This window comes from Saccopteryx leptura, chromosome 8 (assembly GCF_036850995.1).
Source record: "Saccopteryx leptura isolate mSacLep1 chromosome 8, mSacLep1_pri_phased_curated, whole genome shotgun sequence".
Classification (NCBI taxonomy): Eukaryota; Metazoa; Chordata; class Mammalia; order Chiroptera; family Emballonuridae; genus Saccopteryx; species Saccopteryx leptura.
Genome location: NC_089510.1, coordinates 9584134 through 9607976, shown reverse-complemented (window position 1 = coordinate 9607976; position 23843 = coordinate 9584134). Strand labels below are relative to the sequence as shown.

The window sequence follows — 23843 nt, the reverse complement described above, 5'->3', positions numbered from 1 at the left end:
GATAATAATACAAGGATAGACTTGTGTTTCATGTAAAGTGTGTACAAGTGTAAACCTACTTTTGCCCACTCCTGCATGTCTGCAGTGAATGTGTGAGTATTTTATCATGTCAGGTCAGTTTAAATTGACTATCAAGTAATTGCAGACATTATTTCTAAAGCTTTTTAGGTTTCAGAGCCATGCCTAAGGGGCTGCAGCCCAGATCTGCCCCACACAGCACACAGCTGTCGGCAGCCTGCCTGCTTGCCTCTTACCTAGTCAGCAGTTCATTCTGCTTTTTGTTCACCTAACTTTAATACATATTTAAAATAAGGAAATGACTGTAATGAATCTCATCACTCGGTTCCAAAGTTATTAACTCGTGGCCAGGTTTTTGGGGACGCTCACCCCCTGACCCCGTCTCACTCCCCTTCTACCCCACACCATGATTATTTTGAAGCCAGTCCCAGGTGCAGTATGATTTCAGCAGTAAATATCTCAGGACATATCACTGGCAGATAGGGCTATATAAAAAATATAATCACATTATCATTATCATACCTTTAAGAACCATTAATGCATTTCAAAACATATTTCAGTCTTCAGATTTTCCCAACTTTGAAATCCTTTCTTTAAAAACATTTTTAATATTCCAAATATCCATATACTGCAGTAGCTCTTATGTCTTGTTTTATTTATTTATTTTCTAATTTGTCCTGTGAATTCTTACTACCCACTGGGCTTTTCTGACTGAATCTTTGGGCAGTGTCTAGAATATTCCTTTGTTACTTATCTCCTCTGTAAACTGATCATTAGATCTAGAGGTTTCTTCCAACTCAGGAGGTGTTGGGTCCTGGAGACAGGTAAGGCAAGAATACTCTACATGTGGTGGTGTGTATTTCCACCAGGAGACACAGCGCTTGGTTCTGTCCTTGTGATGCAAGTCATTTAATATTATACTGCATTTATTACTTCAAGTCCTTCTCTAAGGAGGACTTGTACCTTAGCAATTATGTGATTGCCTTGATATTCAACATGTTTAGGAAAGACAGGATAAACACTTGATTCTTTTCTTTTTTTTTTTCATTTTTCCTAAGCTGGAAACGGGGAGGCAGTCAGACAGACTCCCGCATGCGCCCAACCGGGATCAACCGGCATGCCCACCAGGGGGCGATGCTTTGCCCCTCTGGGGCGTTGCTCTGTTGCGTCTAGAGCCACTCTAGCGCCTGAGGCAGAGGCCACAGAGCCATCCCCAGCGTCCGGGCCATCTTTGCTCCAGTGGAGCCTTGCTGCGGGAGGGGAAGAGAGAGACAGAGAAGAAGGAGAGGGGGAGGAGTGGAGAAGCAGATGGGCGCTTCTCCTGTGTGCCCTGGCCGGGAATCGAACCCGGGACTTCTGCACGCCAGGCCGACGCTCTACCACTGAGCCAACCGGTCAGGGGATTCTTTTCCTTTACTGTTTTTCAAAGTGAGTTGGTTCACTAGCATCTTTCAAGGATGATTGAATATATATATTTTAAGTATCGTGAACTCATGAGTGGAAACCTATTTTATATGCTTTAGTCTGTTGCAGTTACCATCGTTCGTGATGTTCGCATTGTTCCATTTCAGACTTCTTCAACTTGAATCCTAGGAGCTTCTAATTGGTCCTTTTAGTTGGTGTGTGACCAGGTGTTCCAGGTCCCTCTTGTTCTTTTCTTTCTAATTCTTATGCTTCTAATGGTCTTTTCTTATCTAACCACGTTGATGAGTACCGTGTTAATAGTAATGGAGATAGCTGGTAGCTGGCATCTTTGTCTTGTTCCTCACTCTAGTGAGAAAGCTCGTTTCCTCTTTAAGTAAGATTCTCGCTTTTTATCCTATTAAGAAATTATCCATCAATAGCTCTTTTATTGTACTTAATTCTTTTAAACTATTGTCCATTCTTCTAAGCACAGTTAAAAAGAATAGTATTGCCCTGGCTGGGCAGCTTGGTTGGTTAGAGCAGCATCTTGAGGCGCAAAGGTTGCCAGCTTGATCCCTGGTCAGAGCACATACAGAAACAGATCCATGTTTCTGCCTTTGTCTCCCCCTGCCTCTCTCAGATCAATCAAATCAATCAATCAATAAAAAATTGTGCAGCATTCTATCGTTTAGATATACTTTTACTTCCTTAACCAGAATAACCACTGGTTATAAGCATGGAGTCAGACTTGTGTGAATTGTAATCCTGGCTCACATCACTTCTTAATTGTAAGACTTCAACAAAGTGTGTCACGTCCGGCCCGTAGCCTCCCTCATCTTATAAATGACACTGCACTGCTGTGAAGATTAAACACATCGATCAAATTCCTAAGGAACACCTGGCACAAAGTCAGGGCTTCATAAGTGTTTGCTCTCCATCCTTTTTCTCCAGTCGTGGCCCATTTCCAAGTGTTATGACAATATCCTTGATCATACCTCATGTGCAGTTGTACAAATGTTTTTTAACAAAAGCACCTGCAAGTGGAAGTCCTGAGGATAACGGTTTTAAAGTCTAGTGAACAGTTATCTTCCTGTCCTCCAAAAAATGTGAGCCAGTTATCTTTCCTTTCTCAACTCTTGCCAATACCATGTATCTGTCTTCTTGATTATTTATCACTGTGATAAGAAAATTCATTGGCTCAATTAGTGTTTCTTTATTTGTAAAGAACATTTTTGTAAACTCTTTGATGTCATTTATTTCTTTTTAAGAAATGGAATTTTAAAAACACTTAGTAACTTTTTAGTAGGAAAAATAACATTGGATGATGTACAACTTTTGACAGTTGTGGGCTGAGGAAAGAATTATTTTTGATCACAGTGAGTAGCAGTGTGTACTGGAGATACTGCTGGGGTGTGGTCTTTGGGGGTCACTTACTTCTCATGGACCTACTTTCTCTTTTGAAAATGAGGGGTTAGAACAAAGAATCCTGGTCATTCTCCGTCTGCTCTCATTCCGCCCGCGGCACCAGGCACGGTGACAGCATGTTCAGTAAATGTGCTGTCTCAGGAGGTTCATCAGGACACAGCTCAGTGCGGGCGGCAGACGGGGGCCACAGGTGGGGCCACGGGACGGCGCGGTGGGCCTGTCTAGTGAGGAAGGCAGGCCGGCTGCTGGTGGTGAGCCTTGTCTGAAAGGGACAAGTTCAGGCAAGTTGTCGTTGAAATAGGGTGTGCAGCAGTTGGGCTGATGACATGTCATTGCCAGAGAGTTGTTTATTGGAAGGGAGACTTTGGTGTGTGTCCACTGGAGCCCAGTAGTTTGGCCAGAGCTCTTTGATCCAAGATGGTGGGCGCTGGATAGGAAAACAGACAACAAGGCAGTAGATTGTGTGTCAGCAGAGGGGTTGGGAAGTGACAGTGATTATTTTTATAAAGTTGAGGCCGAAACACGTGGTCTGAAATTAGCCTGGTAACTCATGGACAAGAGAACAGGACACTATTTCTTCGGTTGCTTAGGGTTCTGCTTCGGTGATCACATCTTGGCTGCAGAGCTCAGGGTGTGGATTACATTTAGGGGTGGACGTGGAGGTCTTCTGGTAAGATACTGACGCAATGTCAGCCTGTCCTTTTCCAAGTACCACTGATCTGAGATGAACCGGGTCCATCTGCGGGCTCCGCTGGGGAGTCTGGCAGACAGAGGAGACTGAAATAGAACTAGGGGGCCGACACCCTGTTGTTCTCCAGCTGTAGGGTCGTCTCTGCCACCCCTCTCACCGCAAGCAGTTTGGCTGAGAAAAAGCACATCTTGAACGTGCATTTGGCTTTCAATTTAAGATGCTTAAAATCTTCTGTCAATTGTAGATCCTTTAAAAATCCTCACAGCATGTCTTGCCATTAAACTAAAATGGTTTGAGATAGGATGGGCAAGCATTCATACGACGTTTAGAACACAGGCCTGTGAATCCTAATGCTAGAAAATTCTGTAATTGATTGCATTCCTGTGGTCATACATAGCCGGGAGTTTCCAGTAAAGCCTCTTAATTTCTGGTTCACTGGGTCTTCCTGCTTTGTTCTTTTAGTTCCATTTTTTTCTGCCGGACTTTCCTCATAGGACAGTGTTCATTTCTTTATCTCATTTGGCCATATGTCCCTTAGGAAATCATGAAAGAAGAGAAAACAGTCTGAGATGTAAGCTTTGCTGTTGCTGAGGTGTTTAGATGCTGTGATTTTTGAATTGAGGATATGCTGTAGTCGGTTTTCAACCCCGAACAGTGTTCATTTATCGCAAGGGGGTGGGTGTGAGCGAGGAGGTGTGCCCAGGACCAAGCATCTCATAGGAAGGCTCTTTTACATACCTTAAAGGCCTGGGCTGCTCTCAGAGGGTTCCTGCCAAGAGCAGGGGCATTATTTACAGAGCTGGCCTTGTGCAGAAGAGGTGGGGTCAGACAGAGCTGCCCAGGCCCTGCCTGTCACTCTCCCCTGCTGAGGTACCCGCCACTCAGTGTTTTATGTGAAGATACAAATACCACATGCGATTCTTTGTCATCCCCTAGTCTGCCAGGAAGTGACTGAAGTAAAGAGCTATTTTTATTCTAGCCATCTCGGCAGTTTTTGCAGAATATTTAAATTATTGGGGAGGAATTCCCAGTATAATCTCTTTTGATTGTTTTTGTTTCTGGTGCAGCTTGATATTCTTTGGATGTGAGTATAATAAATAACAGCATGAAGACTTAAAAATCACTTTGGAATACAAATCATTTTCTTTATATTGTTTCTCTTAAGTACTATGATAGCCTGTGTCTCTGTATGGAGGAGGAGAGTCAGCCTGTTCTTATTTTCTTCTATGAAATTGAGAATTTTTGTTCTGCACTTAATCCTTGTGTTGTGAAGCACCTCGCCTTGCTCTGTAAAGGCTCACACGGCAGTGGGTGACCAGGTGGTATTGCTGGCGCCATGTTCGTTAGCCAGGTAGTGCCGGAGCACCGTGGAGAAATCAGCCACACGATGGAACTGCCGAATGCAGGCTTTGGCTGCCGTGTAAAATTTGCTCACCCAACACAAATAGTATGCCTGTTCTGATAAGTTCCATTTCATAAGTCCCCATCAGTTTTTACACTAGTAATGTGACAGTAACTAATAACATGTTGACAACCAAGGGGAATAAGGCATGTGGCATTCTCCACTCCTCCCCTGACAGCAGACATGTTCTTGTAGTTTTTTTCTAGTTGAGTAATGGATAAGGTAAGCGGTAGAGAGGAAGCTACAACTCCTTGGATTCCGTCACCGGCCTTCCATGCCGTGCTTCACAGATAAATGCGGAGAACAGAGGCTGTGTCCACTGACTCTGGTGTAAACAGTCCAGGAAGGCAGGAGGGGAGGGGCGAGTGTGTTCTCAGTCTGGCTCTAGAGCTTTCCCGTAGGAGGAGCTGGTGAACAGTAATTTGGTTGGGGTGCAGTTGTTGTTGACACACTGCCCAAGGCATGGCTACTACTTCAGTGCTGATTTTGCATGTAAAGTATGCACACTGAGTTCAGTGAATGACAGGTTTCCAGGATGGACAGAGTAAGTACTGACTGGACGATTTCTCCTTCCCAGTCTAAAAGCTTCTTTTAAGTATATTGACAAATTATTTTGGCAAATATGTACCATAGACTTAAAGATGGAAAAATCATCTTTTTTTTTTTTTTACAGAGACAGAGAGAGAGTCAGAGAGAAGGATAGACAGGGACAGACAGACAGGAATGGAGAGATGAGAAGCATCCATCATTAGTTTTTCGTTGCACATTGCAACACCTTAATTGTTCATTGATTGCTTTCTCATACGTGCCTTGACCGCGGGCCTTCAGCAGACCAAGTAACCCCTTGCTCGAGCCGGCGACCTTGGGCTCAAGCTGATGAGCTTTGCTCAAACCAGATGAGCCTTTGCTCAAGCTGGCGACCTCGGGGTCTCGAACCTGGGTCTTCTGCATCCCAGTCTGACGCTCTATCCACTGCGCCACTGCCCGGTCAGGCGAAAAATTCATCTCTTAAGTCATTGGAAATCATATATTAGGAAGTGAGATGTGCCTGATGGATTGAATTGTAATGTCTAAATGCTTTTTAAAAATATCTTTGGTTGTAATTAGCATTGTAATTTGGCAATTCTTAGTATTTCTCATTGGTTCACTTTTGTTTTTTTCCAGGGGCCACATTGTGTTAGTTCCAGAATTTAGTCTTCCTCTGGAATACTACCTGATCCCCTTCCTCATCATCGTGGGCATCTGTCTCATCCTGATCGTCATCTTCATGGTAGATAAATGAATTTGTAGTACCTTAAAGACATATAGATATCTCTAGAAAACATTGCATTGACTAAGAGAAGCCTTAACATTAAAAAGTATAAATTGTATGAGTCCATTTACGTACTGGTTCTGGAAAAGGCGAAGATAACTGGGTAGAAAATCAGAACAGTGGTTGCTTCTGGGGGCTGGGAGGGGCAGGTAGAAGGAGTCTGTCTGGGCTGTGAGTCATGGCCCGTATCGTAGAAGAGGTTTGGGTTGTACTAACGCCTAAATCACCAAATCGTCTACTTAAATTTTAGGTATTTTATTGTATGTAAATTTTACTATGAAAAATTACTAAATTCTAAGTAATGACATACATCTTGAAGTATTTGGGGGGAGTATACTGATCTCTGCATTGTATTTTGTAAAAAGTTGCAGGAAAATAAAGATTTATTGATGGGTAGATAGAGGAGAGGGATAGAGATGTGATAAAAAGTAGCATGGTAAAATGTTAATTGTAGAATCTACCTAGTGGCTATATTTATTACAAAAAATCTTTCAACTCTTTTCTGTGTTGGAAAATTTTCATACTGAAATGTAAATAAAAAATAGCATAAGGGCTTGAGGTGGAGTGGAATGACACATCGTTTCTCCAAAGCCAGTGGTTACCGACATCTGGTTTCAGGACTGTGGGTTAGCGGGTCAAAATTAGCTTCATAACAATACCGAGATACTGTTTGCCTTTGTCACGCACTCTGTCTCTCAGGGTTTATTGCGGAGGTTTCCGGAGGCCAATGGTACGTGATGTGAAAACAAACTTTAGGCAAAAGCAGATACGAGAGGCACTCTATATTCTATTAAGATAGATATGAAGTGAGATTTGCAGATATAACAAGTCCTGCTGTTCTAACTTCATTTATTTTGATAAGGCATCTTATCAACATTCAGTGAGTTTCTTATTGTATTGAGTTTATAGATTAATTTAAAGATTGAATGACATCTTTGAAGTGGTTGGTCTTCCCATGGTGCTGTGGATTTTCTTTTCATTTATTTAGGTTTTCGTATCTATCAGCTTAATAATTTTTTTTTCTGTATCTTTTGTCTTTTGTTAGACTTTTTTGAAATTGCGTTTTTTAATTGGTTGTTACTGGTCTATAGAACATTATTGATTTTTTTTACAATGAACTTTTAATTTTACAATAACAACATTAAGATTTACAGAAAAACCGCAAAGAGAGAGTTCTCATCCCCCACTGTTAACATTTTACATTATCGGGGTACTTTTGTTGAAACTAAGAAACTGACAATAGTACATTACCAGTAACTAAAGCCCAGACTCCGTGTGGGTCTCACCCAGGAACGCACCCAGTGGGTTTTCCCAGGAACGCACCCAGTCCAGGGAACCCGGTTGTGTTGCGTTACTTCACGTCGTCCTAGTCTCCTCTGATCCACAAGAGTTTCTCAGACTCTCAAGTTTTCATGACCTTGACGGTCTTAAGGAGTCCTGGCCAGGCATCCTGCAGAATGTCTCTCAGTCTGACATTTTTCTTAGGATTAGACTGGATTACGGGTTTGTAGAGAGAAGGTCCGAGGTGAGATGCTGCTTTCATCATAACGGGTCGCAGGTACTGATCTCTGCATAACGTCACTGGCCAGGCTGACTGTCCACCCTCGGCCGAGGCGGTGTTCGCCGGCTTCTCCTCTCTCCTCTGTGGAGTTCCTATTTTCCCTTCTCTGTCCTGTTCTCCTTGGGAGGCAGGGCACTCAGTGAGCCTGCCCTGAAGATGGAGAGGGGCAGGAAACGGGCCCACGGCCTGGGGTGGCAGGGGCTGCTACGCGAATGATTTAGAATTCTTTTGTAAGGAGGGTTTATCTCTTTTGGCATTTATTTATGCACTTATTTATTTATATTAATAAGTACTCATGTATGTACACTTCGGGGTAAAATACTACAGTGTTTAATTTTGTTGTTTAAATGATTTGCACTTTGACCATTGGGGGCTGTGTTAGGCTTGCTTCTGTGTCTCGTTGACCCATTCGTTTTTTTTGTTTTTCTTTTTTAAGTCCTTCTTTACTGTCTGATACTATATATAAGAGCCTTCAGACTCATCTTACATTTTTCTTGTCCCAGCCCTAGAATCAGACATTTCTCCAAGGAGCCCTGGTTTGTTGTCGTGAAGAGTTTTATTTAGAAACCATGGCTTGGACAATGGCCAGTACTGATTTTTATATAATAATTTTCTGTTTGTAAACACTTGCTGAATTCTCCTTTTCTAATAATTTGAATTTGTTGAATCTCTTGAGTTTTCAGTGTAGAAACAAGGAAGTATAGAAACTTAAAACAACAAACAAGAAATATTCTTGGCAAACTGGCAATAGAAGTAAATACCCTTAAGCTGATAGAGATTATTAACTAAAAACTTGAATATCATTAAGTGGAAAGTTATTAGAAGCCTTCTCTTGAAAGTCAGGAACAAAAAAGGATGATTGGTATTAGCATTGTTATAATTTCTGGTAAAACATGAAAAAAAAAAGCTATAGTATAAGGATTAGAAATAAAAGAAACCAAATTTTTAATGCATTTAAAGATAAATAATGAATGGGTGCTGAATTATGTCTTCTATCTGTTGTAATGATCATTGTTTTCTCTTTATTAAGTTTGATTGCATTAATTTGTTTTATTTAAAAAATCCTTGTACTTTCGGGGTTAACTAATTGATTATGATGTATAAATTTTGTCTTTGCACTTTGTGTTATTCAGATTTCTAATATGAGTCATTCAGTTTTATACTTGGACATAGATGCATACATCCTAAATAAAATATTAGCCATCTGAATGTCTAGGTAAGAGAAAGTTTTAGTTTTACGGAGCTGAAATAATCTTGACCTCAGAACTAGGCAATCCCTTGTGACCCGGCAACTGGAATCCTGGGTGTACACCTAGGACAATTGAAAGTAGGGAGTTGAAACTGTGTTCATAGCAGCACTGTTTGTAACAGCCAAAGGTAGGGGCAACCCCATTGTCCATCAATGATGAATAAACAAAATGTGGTATGTTTATACCAGGGGTAGTCAACCTTTTCATACCTACCGCCCACTTTTGTATCTCTGTTAGTAGTACAATTTTCTACCCGCCCACCAGTTCCACAGTAATGGTGATTTATAAAGTAGGGAAAAGTAACTTTCCTTTTAAAAGTTATAAAGCAGAGTTACAGCAAATTAAAGCATATAATAATAATTACTTACCAAGTACTTTATGTTGGATTTTCGCTGTTTGGCAGGAGAAATCTTTATAAAACAACTTACTATAGTTAAATCTATCTTTTTATTCAATATTTATACTTTGGTTGCTCCGCTACCGCCCACCATGAAAGCTGGAATGCCCCCTAGTGGGCGGTAGGGACCGGGTTGACTACCACTGGTTTATACAATGGAGTTATTATTCAGCCTTAAAAAGGAAGGGAGTTCTGACACAGGCTACATCATGGACGAGCCTGGAGGACATTGTGCTAAATGAACAGGCCAGTCATGAAAGGACAGATATTGTATGATTCTGTTTCTATGTGGTACCCAGAGTCATCCCATTCAGAGACCAGAAGTAGAATGGGTGTTGCTGGGGCTGTAAGGCGGCGAGAATGGGAAATTACTGTTTAATTGCTCAGTTTTACAAGATGAGAGTAATTTTATGGATGGATAGTGGTGATGGGAACACATAGTTTAGGTGTACTGAATACCACAGAGCTGTGCGTACGTGAAACAGCATATTCTTGTATGATTATTTATTATTGTAGTATTTTTCATACAAACGACGTAAACCTACTTTTGCCCCACCCTGCATAATTCACATGCACTTAAAAATGGTTGAGATAATAAATTTTGTTATGTATATTTTACTGTTTTAAATAATGTAAAAATAACTAGACACAGTAAAACTAGCTCCATAAAATTGAAGCTTTCTCTTATTTTCTATTCTCTAAAATATTTTTTTCTATAATTGGAATTATCTTTTACTTAACTTTTTGGTGAAAGTTGCCTATAAAATCATCTAGGTCTTCTGACCTTTATCATAGTAACCTGGGCATTCAGCTTATTGGCTACTTCCATTCTAAATTATATTTCTAAGAAATTGTGTTTTGTTTGTTATCAAATGTAGTAGCATAAAGTGATTATAGTGTTTACATCTTCATATCACAGTTTACAGAGAATTTCTGCTCTGTGTGGAATGAATTCTCTTCATATCCATCAGTGTGTTGCACAGTGTTGTCAGTTTACCTGGTTTGCCTTTCAGAGAAGCAGACTTTGAGGTTTTCCCCCTCTCATTCAGCAACTATTTATTTTGCACCTAGGATGAACTAGGCACTGCTCTTGGGTCTGCAGATTCATCTTTTTTTTTTTTTTTTTAAGTGAGAGGAGGGGAGATAGATTCCTGCATGTGCCCCAATGGGGGAATCAACCTGGCAGTCCCCCTCTGGGGCTGATGCTCCAATCAGTGGAGCTATTTTTAGTGCCTGAGCCTGGCTTGGACCAACTGAACTATCCTCAGTGCCCAGGGTCAACACTCGGACCAGCTGAACTATCCTCAGAAGCCAATGCTTGAACCAGTTGAGCCACTGGCTGCAAGAAAGGAAAGAGGGAGGGGAAGAGAAACAGATGGTCGCTTCTCATGTGTGAGATGCCCGCATGCCAGGCTGACACTCTTATCCACTGAGCCAACTGGCCAGGGCCATTGCCATATTTTTCTAATAAGTTGTCTTGTTATTGAGTTTTGAGTTCTTTTTATTGTCTGGATACAAATCCCTTATCAGATATGCAGTTTGAAAATATTTTTTCCCCAATCTATGACTTGTTTTATCTTTTAACAATGTCATTTGAGGACAGAAGTCCTTAACATTGATGTAGTTAAATTTGTCAAAATTTTCTTTTATGGATGTTGGTTTTGGCATTTAGTTCTAGTCCTGTGGTCTTGCTTTTTATTCTTGCAAGCATAGTAATTTATAGTTAAAAATCTTTGTATGTTATCTGACATTTTGAATATTTGTAGTATTAGTGGTCTGTATTTTTATGATAGAACTGAAAGTATGGTGATTTTTTTGTTTGTAATGTGCAGGAATTTCAACCCTCCCACTCTTCTTGACCTTTGTGGCCTATAGTTTTGTCATTTGTATTTTTTCAAACAAGCATATGTATAATGTTTCAGTCAGAGTACACTAAAGATAATTTACATCAATGAATAAAAATTCAAAAGATAATTTAATGGGGTAATCACTAATGTAATTTAATGCTTTAATATTGCCATTAGAATTTAAATTGAATTGATTTTTAGCAGCTATTCAGAAACTTAAAAGATATTTGTTACTTAATAGCCATTTTCTGTTTGTATGTTTAATATCTGGTTCTTCATTTTTTCTTTTTAGATCACAAAATTTGTCCAGGACAGACACAGAGCTAGAAGAAACAGACTTCATAAAGATCAACTTAAGAAACTCCCTGTACATAAATTCAAAAAGGGTGAATATTTTTATTTTCTAAATAACTACCCTTAGTTTATTTAAGACTCCATGGTGACTGGGGCGCTGGCCAGGGTGCAGTGGCTGGACGTCGTCCTGGAGCCCCGAGGTTGCTGGCCGGCTCCCGAGAGCCCCGGCCTGACCTTGATGTGGCCAGTTTGAGCCCCACAGGGCATGTGTGAGAAGCAGTCAGTGGCAAACCAGGTGGAACGAGTTGATGCTTCTCTCAAAGAAAAAACAACAAAAAGCATGGTGGCCACACCACCTTTTGAGTCCCTGCTGTGCACTGTGCCTCACAGTTAACAGTGAATGATGGCAGGCAGTCTCTGCTGTGCTGTGTCCCAGCGAAGGCAAGTAGGGTCCATGGTCTCCAGAGAATTTAAAAACAACAATTTAACCAGCCCAGTGCTTTCTGTTACCACCACGTGCCAGCACTTGTACACATTAGTGGGTGAGTACTTCTCCGTCTGGGGGGGCCTGCACCCATCTTCCACCTCCCACCGCCCGGCACTGCGGTCACCTGCGTTAACAACACGCAGGCTGCTGTCACGGGTCATTACATGTTAAGTGTGTCATCTTGTTTAGCGCTCACATCTCCATGAAATGGGTGCTGTAGGGGTGTTATCGATGAAGAACTAGTGGGTCCGAGAGGCACGTGACAAGTGTCATACAGCCGGCGATGGCAGAGCTGGGAGCGGTGTGGGCCTGCCGCCTGTGCCGTAGTGAGCTCTGGGTGCCGGCACACGCCGGGTCACCCGCTGCCCAGCAGCTTACAAACTGCGCCGTTCCACATACCCTAAAAATGGTCTGGTTTTGATTCCACAAAGAAAATGCATACAGAATAGAAAGGAGGAACAGAGAAGTCATTAAAACTTCTGCTAGGTTTTTATTTTCCAAGTTAATAAAATGCTTTTTTAAAAACCTATCAATTACAATAACCATAATTTTATGAAAAATGGGAAAATTCTATGTTAAAAGAAATAAGACGTTTATAAAAAGGCACGGCACGGTTACCATACAGTGACGGTTAAACAGGAGCTCTTCATGGACCAGAAGTAGTTTGAAGCCTGGCTTTAGGACTCACTTCTTTAGGCTCCATTTTATGTGTTTACTTTTGTGTCCTAAGCTCAGAAAAAGAAAATGTTTAAAAAAGTAATGGTGCTCTTGTCCTGGCCTAGAAAAGGCACACATAATTGGCTTTTCCTCTGAGTGAGATGCATAACCACTGAAGGGTTTGGAACAGAGGAAACGTAAGATTGAAATGGAACCTTAGAAGGATCTTTCCGCTCCTGTGTTACGAGTCAGGGTATCAGCAGAGATCCGGACGTGCTCGGACAAGGGGGAGGGCAGCCGGCGGTGGGGGTGCTGAAGACGTCTGAGACCCTGGCTGTGGGAAGATGCAGTACCCTGACTCACTTGGGGACTAGATGTGGGGAGAGGAACCGGGATGACGTCAGCCCTGTGGTCTCGGCAGCAGGAAGGATGGCGCCCTGGAGAGACACAAGGGCGGCCAGTAATGGGGGAGCAGGGTTTGGGGGAAAGTGTGCAAAATTGGTCTTGGCATGTGGGATTTGATCTATTTACCAGGCATGATAAGTGAGTGGCATTTAAGGGGTGTGAACTGGAAGTACTGGTGTACAGACATTTAAGTCACGAGAATGGGTGGGCTCACCGGGACAGTGAGTGGCGGGTTGGGGGGGGTGCCTGCGCTGAGTGGAGGGCAGCTGCGTTGGAGCCAAGGAGGGGGACAGGGGGACCAGCCGCAGATCGGAAAGCGCGGGAGGGGGCTGTTTACCGGAAACAAGGGATCCAGACCTATCAAGGAGCAGGAGAGATAACCCGGGTCAGACGCTCCTGAGAGTGACAACTGACCATTAGAGGTGACTGATGATCCTGAGGAGCAGTTTTGACAGAGCGGTCAGGCCAAGAACCCGATTGGGGTGGATTTAAGAGAAAATGGGAGTGAGATTGGAGACAGTAACCACACGATGTTTTCAGGAAAAGGAACTACAAAAGGGAGCAGAGAAGTGGGGGGTCAGCTGGCAGGGGAGCTGGGTCAGACATGGCCAGCCTGTCTGCGGAAGGCAGTGTGTGCTGTGGGCGGGGACGGGGGAGCCGCTGGGATCGGCAGTGCGTGCTGTGGGCGGGGACGGGGGAGCCGCTGGGATCGGCAGTGCGTGCTGTGGGCGGGGACGGGGGAGCCGCTGGAGTCGGCAGTGCGTGCTGTGGGCGGGGACGGGGGAGCCGCTGGAGTCGGCAGTGCGTGCTGTGGGCGGGGACGGGGGAGCCGCTGGGGTCGGCAGTGCGTGCTGTGGGCGGGGACGGGGGAGCCGCTGGAGTCGGCAGTGCGTGCTGTGGGCGGGGACGGGGGAGCCGCTGGGATCGGCAGTGCGTGCTGTGGGCGGGGACGGGGGAGCCGCTGGAGTCGGCAGTGCGTGCTGTGGGCGGGGACGGGGGAGCCGCTGGGGTCGGCAGTGCGTGCTGTGGGCGGGGACGGGGGAGCCGCTGGGGTCGGCAGTGCGTGCTGTGGGCGGGACGGGGGAGCCGCTGGGGTCGGCAGTGCGTGCTGTGGGCGGGGACGGGGGAGCCGCTGGGGTCGGCAGTGTGTGCTGTGGGCGGGGACGGGGGAGCCGCTGGGGTCGGCAGTGCGTGCTGTGGGCGGGACGGGGGAGCCGCTGGGGTCGGCAGTGCGTGCTGTGGGCGGGACGGGGGAGCCGCTGGGGTCGGCAGTGCGTGCTGTGGGCGGGGACGGGGGAGCCGCTGGGGTCGGCAGTGCGTGCTGTGGGCGGGGACGGGGGAGCCGCTGGGGTCGGCAGTGCGTGCTGTGGGCGGGGACGGGGGAGCCGCTGGGGTCGGCAGTGCGTGCTGTGGGCGGGGACGGGGGAGCCGCTGGAGTCTGCAGTGCGTGCTGTGGGCGGGACGGGGGAGCCGCAGTGCGTGCTGTGGGCGGGGACGGGGGAGCCGCTGGAATCTGCAGTGCGTGCTGTGGGCGGGGACGGGGGAGCCGCTGGGGTCGGCAGTGCGTGCTGTGGGCGGGGACGGGGGAGCCGCTGGGGTCGGCAGTGCGTGCTGTGGGCGGGGACGGGGGAGCCGCTGGGGTCGGCAGTGCGTGCTGTGGGCGGGGACGGGGGAGCCGCTGGGGTCGGCAGTGCGTGCTGTGGGCGGGGACGGGGGAGCCGCTGGGGTCGGCAGTGCGTGCTGTGGGCGGGGACGGGGGAGCCGCTGGAATCGCGCCTGCGCAGGGGCAGCGAGCTGAGGGGGGTCCTGCCGCTGTGGGCTGCTGAGAGATGGGTGTTGACCGGGGGCGTTGGGAAGTGTTCTTCCATCTTTCTCAGTGAGGCTGGAAGCCCAGCCATCAGCTGAAGGCGATCACAGCGCAGGATATGCTGGGGTCTTAAGAACAGAAAGGCAGAGAGAATGGTTCTAGGAGAGAGGCAGGCAGGCAGACAGACGAGGGCACTGGAGCATGGTTTGCAGAAATCTATGTGTTGTGGCAGGCTGAGCCTCCCTTGAAGGTTCTTGGTTCTGGACCAGTGAGCATAAGTGATTTTTCTCTAGTCTTGCTCATCTGTATGGAGTAGTGTTTATCTTTACCATCCCTTTTTTAAAAATGTAAAGGATAATGTGAATTCAGAAAAGTGTATGACGTATTTCTGGAACCATCCAGTTCAGGGACTAGAACATTGCCAGCAGCCCAGAAACCGCTTTGCCTTCTGATTGTAATCCCTGTGTCCACACTGGGAGCCGTCGCCCACCGGGTTGACGGTCATGATTTCTTCCTTCATTTCTCTGAAGTTTTACCGTCTGTGTATGCATTCCACGTCAATGTGGCGTACTTTCCTCTCTCTGAATTGCATTTCTGTCTTACCTCTGTTAGTGACAAGATTTTGGTGAGCTTAATCCACTTTATAGCATGTATATGTCCAGTTGATTCACCTTCATTCGACCTCCCTGGATTTCCGGTTTGCCGTCTTAATATTAACACGAGGGAATGCCCGTCATCCTTTCTTCAGATGTCGATGCTTCTGTTCTCTCTCCTTCTGGTATTCTCATTGTGCATATGCTATACCCCCCCCCCTTTTTTTTTAGTTTTCCTACAGTTCTTAGGTATTCTATTGATATTTGTTTTCCAGGCTTTTTCTTTGCTTTTTGGCTTTGTATGTTTCTGCTGATACGTCCTCCAGAGCAGAGACTTTGGCCAACAGCACCCTGTCTTCTGAGCCCATTAATGTCATTCTTAACATGTGGGGTTTTTTTTTACCTCTAAGCATTTCTTTTTATTTCTCAAAAATTTCATCTCTCTGCCTACATTATCCATTTGTTCTTGCATGTTGTCTGCTTTCTCTTAACAGACCCCTTTTGCATATTAGTCACGTTGTATTAAATCCATGGTCTGCTAACTCCTACATCTCTGCCATATCTGAATTTGGTTGTGACACTTACTCTGTCTCTTTAAATTAGATTTTCTTTTTGTTTCTTTCTTCCTTCTTTTCTCTTCTCTTCTCTTTTTTCTTTTCCTTTCTTTTCACCTTTTACAGTGGTACCTTGAGATACGAGTTTAATTTGTTCTGTAACCGAACTCGTAAGTCAGTCAACTCGTATATCAAACATATTTCTCCCATTTAAAATAACTGAAATAGATTTAATCTGTTCCAGCCCTGTGAAACTTCCCCAAACCATCCTAAATTATGAAAAAAGACGTTTTTAATAACAAACACACAACACACATATTATATATACTTTACCAATGCATAACCAAATATATGAAAAAAGAAAAAAGTTATTTAGTACTGTATTCTTACTGTGGAGACAGATGAGTGTGGCTAACAGAGGTGGCGGAGGAGGAGGGAGGGAGGAAGGGATGCAGGCACTGTAGACACGTAAACTAAAACTGCACTTTAACACTAAATGTAAACTAAAACTGCATTTTCTTTACTTTAAACAAAACTAAAACTGCACTTTCTTTACTTAAAATGAAACCACAAAAACTTAATTGTAAAAAAATGCACGTTCTTAACTTGAAGCTTAACATTACGTATTTTTCAGCACTGTCCTTTACGCCAGTGGTCCCCAACCCCCCAGGCCGCGGACCAGTACCGGTCCACAGAGAAAGAATAAATAACTTACATTATTTCCATTTATATTTAAATCTGAATAATGTTTTGTTTTTAAAAAAATGACCAGATTCCCTCTGTTACATCCGCCTAAGACTCACTTTTGACGCTTGTCTCAGTCACGTGATACATTTATCTGTCCCACCCTAAAGGCTGGTCTGTGAAAATATTTTCTGACATTAAACCGATCCGTGGCCCAAAAAAGGTTGGGGACCACTGCTTTATGCTCACTTTCTTTGGTCCCATGATAGCACACAAAAAACGTTAGTAAAAAATGCAAAAATTATGCAAGAACGAGTACAGTGCATGAGATTCTACTTGATTCTGCGGGTAACACGTGAGAAAGAACGAGATGCTGGTGTTATGCTGCCGATATTGGACTCGTGCGCCAAAGCGCCAACTAGTGGCAGCTTCTCGAATCACGACTCGTATCTCGGAATTTCGCTCGGATCTCGAACAAAAATACGGACTGGGTCGCAGCTCGTATCTTAAAAAAAAGTATGTTGGTCTGCTCGTATCTCAAGGTACCACTGTAGTTGCCTCTAGGAAATAAGTTTTTGGTAAAGGCATAGGGGGTGGAAAGAGCCTAAAGAGCCCATAGCCCTGTGATTCTGTCTATGTTTTAATGAGCCCGTGGGGTGCGGCTGGGAACATCACGGTGCCTCAGTTTCCCAGCTTTGATGGCACCCGATAGCTGCAGGGGGTGGAGCTGGGTGTTTCTCTTCTCCCATGTCAGTCAGACTCTGATTTAAAATAAAAAGCCCTGGCTGGGTAGGCAGCTCATTTGGCTGTCCCCATACTCCAAGGTTGCCGGTTCGATTCCCGGTCAGTGCACATATGTACAAGAAGCAAACAATGAATGCATGTCAGTGGAACAACAAATTGATGTTTCTTTCTCTTCCTCTCTCCCTTCCTCTCTCTTTCTAAAAATCAGTGTAAAAAAAAAGTAAAAGCAAACTAGTAGGTTATCTGGTTAGGTAGTTTCTCCTGAGGGCAGGCTTGTTAAGAACAGAAGTTTCTGGCATATTTCAAAATGGCTCCTTTCTCTCTGTCCCCACCAGAAGCCCACGGGAACTTGCTTCTCCTGGACTCCAGTGAGAACCTGGTGGAGCTCCACAGGGTGGAACAGGGGTGTCAGGCTTCCCTGTCAGCCGAGCTCACAGACTTTCACGGACGAGCCACTGGCTCTTCAGTTCCTGTCCAGGGTTCCCACTGGGTGCTGGTTCCCGTGGGTGTGTTACTCGGGGTTTCTGCTGATTTTCTGTAGCTGCGTGTCTGGTCATCCAGTTTGGGGACGGGAGTTTGCCCTGTGGGTTTACTTCTCTGATGGATCTAAGACTTGTTCGTTTTTCAGTTTGCTCAGCTTTTCACTTGTTAGGACAGAAGGGTGACTCAGCTCCTTTCACGCTGTAGCAGGAAACCTCCCTGGAGTTTTTAGCTCTTCACCTCGCCCACACGGAGCCTCCCGCGTCAGTCACAGGTCCGTTTCTCTCCCCTGCTTGGGGCCCTGCAGCGGGCTCTGCTGCTGGGCTTCTGCTGCAGTAAACTGTGCTTATGTCAGCCCGCCTGTCTGATTTGTCGACAGCAGTTTTACCCGGGAACTCATCCGTTCCATAGATTTAAGAAGAGCTGTTGATTTTCAAAAACAATTTTTGTTTTTAGCTTTTTCCTTGTAAGTACAGAAGTGATAAATAACTTCTAAGCTCCTATATGCCAGACCAGTCACTGGAAGTCTCTGCCCTTTCCTCCCCCCTCTGCTACCTCTTCTTCTTTCTACCACTTTGGTTATATGTATGTGTCTTTCCGGATCATTTGTTTACCTAGGAGTGAAACCACTAAGTCATAGAGTGTGTATATCACCAGATTTCCTGCACAGGTCCTCCACTGCCCAGCTCTGGGAAGTTAGCGTTCATTCTTCCTTGTCAGGGATTTTTATATTTGTGATCATTAGTTTTTGGCGGATAGCAATAAAGTACCTTGTGGAAGTGTTTCTTTCCCCCCTTAGTTTGCACAAAGGTACCACTGAGCCAGCAGAATTTTGGTCTGTACTTAGAAGGATTAATGTAGTGATGCAGCAGTCTAAAAAACAATCCTCTATGCCAGCGGTTCTCAACCTGTGGGTCGCGACCCCGGTGGGGGTCGAACGACCAAAACACAGGGGTCGCCTAAAGCCATCGGAAAACACAAGGGTCGCCTAAAGCCATCGGATCCGATGGCTTTAGGCGACCCCTGTGTTTTGTCCGTTCAACTCCCGCCCAGGTCGTGACCCACAGGTTGAGAACCGCTGCTCTATGCAGTCACCCAAATCCAAATGTAGACACATTCAGGGGGCAAAGCATCCAGTTTCTTTAACAATCAGGTTTACAGAAGAGGCAGGATTGTTTTAGGTTAAAAGAGACAAGGCACCATCCAAACATTAAAGACATCAGGTGCACCTGACCTGTACTGGCGCAGTGGATAGAGCATTGACCTAGAACGCTGAAGTCGCCAGTTTGAGACCCTGGGTTTGCTGGGTCAGGGCACACATGCGAAGTGACTACTGCTTCCTGCCACTCCCTCTTTCTGTCTCTCTCTCCTCTCTCCAAAATCAATAAATAGATCTTTAAAAAAAAAACAGAGATAATGTTTGGATCCTAGTTTGAGTAAATCATCTGTAGAAAGGCAGTTCGAGACAGTTGAGGCAATCTGAATATGCCTTCAGTATTGGATGATATTAAGAAATTAGTGTTCCTTTTGTTAGGTGGGATAATAGTATTATGATTTATTTTTAAAGTCCATAGAAATATATTTTTTATGTATGATTTTTTAATAGTCACCTTTGCTCCATAGAGAGTTAATAAATATTAGCCCAGTCTAGTGAACAGGCAGAAGTCACCTAGAAGAAATTCTGCCTCATGCCAAAGCAATGGAGGCCCGGGGCTTCCTCCACTTTAAACCCTAGCTGTGTGGCTGCTCAAGTTTTTTGTTTAAATACCCTCATGTGAAGGAAAATGAAATAATTATTGAGTTAGGTTACATAAGGATTTAAAGCCATGCCTAACTCCGAGGTTGTTGAAGTTAGCTGTGGAAGAGTATCGTACACCGATTTTCTAGTGGCCTGAAAAGGAATAATGAAAAAGAACAGAAAGCCTATAGTACTCAGTACAAGGAAATGCTTTCTAAGTCCTTGTGGTCTGACAATATTTAACATTCTAAAATCCTTTTAACTTTGAATTTTCACTTCAGAATAATGACAGATCTCTGAATCTATTTGGTTCTTTATTCAGAACGAGCTTAGGTGCAATTTTAGTTTATCTGCATAATGTACCCAAGTTAGAGCCAATAAAAACTAATAGAGAAAGGCCATTCAGAATACAGGGAAAGGTTAGGTTTTAAAAAAATGGAATTTGGTCAACGCTGATACCAATGCATAGGCTTGGATTTTAAGCTTGTTATATGGATTTATTGATGGTTTCTAGGGTAGTTATTTTTACTTTTACTGTCAATTAATGAAGTAATTACCACATCCCCTCTCCCCTTCCTCCCTCCTCCCCCCTCCCTGCAAAGTTGCCAACAGAATTCTCTTTCCTTCAGTGGAGTCTTGTTTCCATGTTGCACGTGCTCTGTTGTCATTGGCATTGTATAAAACGTTAAGTTGTAGAATAGAGCTGCTACTTTGTAACATCCTAGAACGGCTTATAAAAATATGAAAGTATGGGAAATAGGAATAAAAAACAATCTTTGTTTCTTTGCCATGTGTGACATCTAAAAACCAAGAGTGTTCTGCAGGCTTATGAATTGGAAACATTTTAATTTCCAGTAAGTGGCTGGTGAAGAGTATTTCTTAACCTCTTACCCTTTATACACTCTGAATCAAAGGGGATTATTTAAATGTGAAATTCTCACTGCGCGCGCTAGCAGGTGATAGCCCACAGGTGCACAGACCTGATTGCCACAGACCCAGCTGGAATTCTCATCACCCATTTATCAACTCTGTGATCTTGTGTTTGTGTAAGTGTCCTAATCTCTGTATGCACAATACCTGCTTCATACGGTGGTGGTGGTGGGGTGCCTAGAACAGTGCCTGGCACTCACAAACAGCTCAACCAACGGTGTGGTGATTATTAGAAAAACAGCCCCCTGCCTGACCTGTGGTGGCGCAGTGGATAAAGCGTTGACCTGGAAATGCTGAGGTTGTCGGTTCAAAACCCTGGGCTTGCCCGGTCAAGGCACATATGGGAGTTGAAGCTTCCTGCTCCTCCCCCCTTCTCTCTCTCTCTCTCTCTCTCTCTCTCTTTCTCTCTCCTCTAAAATAAATAAATAAAAATAAAAATAATTAAAAAAAGAAAGAAAAACAGCCCCTTAACTGAAAGTCATCAATAAAGTATTAGTGTCATTAAACATTTCTTTTATGATGAAAAAAGAGATTTCCAAAATCCTGAAGCAGTTTAAAATTGTGTAACTTTATAAATATTACACTTGTAATTTCTTTCCAGTAACCTAAGTTTAAGCTAGTGATATTTTGATTTTAGCATGTTTTGGTTACAGTGATAGTTGACATTTAAAGTAAAGGAAAGAGGTCTGTTTGTTGTGCGTGTTCTAGTACATATATGGTAATGGCTTTGGCCGAGTCTGCATGGGTAACAGACACGGACTTTACTTCTAACGGGCCTCCCGAGGTTGCTACCGTGTGTGAGCGGGACACTGAGTCTGTGCCCTGAGGTTCGGAATTGGAAGCCGTCACAGTGGTCACTGCCACCACCGACTCAACCCGAGACTGTGTGTGCCACATGATGGAAGAGGGCAGTTCGAGTTCCTTAAAGCCCGCACCACTTACGCGGGAGTTCCAGGAGAGCTAGGAATTCATAAATGTCCATGTTCAAGGTCGTAGGTTCAATAGCAAGAAATTTAAATCAGGGCAGTGATACTAATAATAAACACCATTCCGTGCATGCCGCCTGCTGGCCCTCCGCGTGCACGACCTCACTTCGTCCTCCAGCCCTGTGGGGCAGATAGAATCTTCTACCAGATACAGGAGCTGGGCATTGAGGCCGGCAGCATGCCAGGGTCCACGGAACTGGCGAGTCAGAGGTTTGAAGCTCAGCGTGTCTCATTCCAGATGTGTTTCTATTCGCTAGTATATTTTTTTAAAATTGAGTATGTTCTAACATGTTTCCATTTTTTACTTAAGGAGACTTGAAAGAATCTAAATAGTGAAATTTTGTTGTCTGTGCCATAAATTATTTCAGAACTACCATTTTAATAGTTACATAAAACACTAATGGAATTATTTTTATAGGAATCTTTTGGAAAGATATTAAGGTAAACACACTTGACGTTTTTAAATTTCTTATTTTAGGTAAAAGGTTAATTATTTAAATTAAAACTTGAGGTTCTTGAAGTTCTAGTTGAGACAGGTCCCTGATCTGGGGGAAAAAGGGTATCGTTTAAAGGTGAATAAATCAAAAGGCGTTTAAAGTAACTTGACTGAGGAAGAACTAAGTTGAAAAGTGTGAATAGTTCAGATTACTTCTCTACATCTTTGAATAAATTTTACCTATTCTTTTCTGTCACAGGTGATGAATATGATGTCTGTGCCATTTGTTTGGATGAATATGAAGACGGAGACAAGCTCAGAATCCTGCCCTGTGCCCATGGTATGATGAGGACACCGCTTGGGATTGGCATAGCACATTTGTATTTAGGTTCAATGTTAGAAGGGAAGACAGAACATAGTTATTAGCACACTATAAGCCAGGCCCTGTACTAGCTAGTGGTCTCATTAAAGGAAGGAGGTGTATTTTAAAAATTGAACAAACTTTTCTTCTTTTATTCCTACGTGATGCATATAGATCAGAGGAACATTGGTGAACATGGTAAAAAATCAAAATTGCTCACTCCCTGGCCGGTTGGCTCAGCGGTAGAGCGTCGGCCTAGCGTGCGGAGGACCCGGGTTCGATTCCCAGCCAGGGCACACAGGAGAAGCACCCATTTGCTTCTCCACCCCTCCGCCGCGCTTTCCTCTCTGTCTCTCTCTTCCCCTCCCGCAGCCAAGGCTCCATTGGAGCAAAGATGGCCCGGGCGCTGGGGATGGCTCTGTGGCCTCTGCCTCAGGCGCTAGAGTGGCTCTGGTTGCAACATGGCGACGCCCAGGATGGGCGGAGCATCGCCCCCTGGTGGGCGTACCGGGTGGATCCCGGTTGGGCGCATGCGGGAGTCTGTCTGACTGTCTCTCCCTGTTTCCAGCTTCAGAAAAAAAAAAAAAAAAATTGCTCACAACCACAGTATAGTACCTAAAGGTGTATGCTTTGCTTCAACAGCTTATCATTGCAAGTGTGTAGACCCTTGGCTAACTAAAACCAAAAAGACCTGTCCCGTCTGCAAGCAAAAAGTGGTTTCTTCTCAAGGCGACTCGGACTCAGACTCGGACAGCAGCCAGGAGGAGAACGAGGCGTCGGAGCACACGCCCCTGCTCAGACCGCTGGCGGCCGGCAGCACCCAGTCGTTCGGGGCCCTGGCGGAGTCCCGCTCACACCAGAACCTGACCGAGTCCTCAGACTACGAGGAAGACGACAACGAGGACACGGACAGCAGCGAGGCCGAGAACGAGGGCGCCGGGCACAGTGTCGTGGTCCAGCTGCAGTCCAGTGGTGACCGGGACTACAGCCTCGCCAACACGGTCTGACCCCTCGGGCCGCTGGCTGGCTCCCCTGGAACGTGTTCATGTAGGTATGTCATTTGAGTTTGTTGCTCCCATCACAGATTTCTGTAGAAAGAACTTATTTTTAGTGTTCTTCAGTTTAATCTTACTGAAAGTTTGTCTTTCACTTTTTGATCTAGTATTTATCTGCAGGAGTGTAATTCATTTCACTAGTAAGTAATAATAGATGGGCGCTGTAACTCAAGCATCAGATCAACTCTTATTTTGGAATGAAATGTAGCCAAGGCATTCAAAACGATTCTCAGCAGAGCTTGCAATTAAAACCTAGATTGCAGTATGCAGATTGTGTGTTTTGCACACGCTGTCAGTGTGCTGTGGTCAGCTAGCATGAGCTAAG

At 44.5% G+C, this 23843-nt stretch overlaps 1 protein-coding gene across 4 annotated transcripts in view; it reads left to right on the top strand.

The window, feature by feature from the left end:
* The window catches only part of RNF13 (ring finger protein 13), a 96768-nt gene that overhangs the window by 68924 nt on the left and 4001 nt on the right, over window positions 1-23843 (top strand). For 3 of the 4 annotated variants that reach the window (XM_066347321.1, XM_066347322.1, XM_066347324.1), the window contains 4 exons: window positions 6105-6210; window positions 11600-11693; window positions 22362-22442; window positions 23106-23514. In XM_066347321.1, the coding sequence (XP_066203418.1) occupies window positions 6105-6210; window positions 11600-11693; window positions 22362-22442; window positions 23106-23470 (646 nt within the window). In that variant the 3' untranslated portion in view covers window positions 23471-23514. The remainder of the gene's footprint in view (window positions 1-6104; window positions 6211-11599; window positions 11694-22361; window positions 22443-23105; window positions 23515-23843) is intronic. The other variant, XM_066347323.1, reaches the window with a different exon arrangement.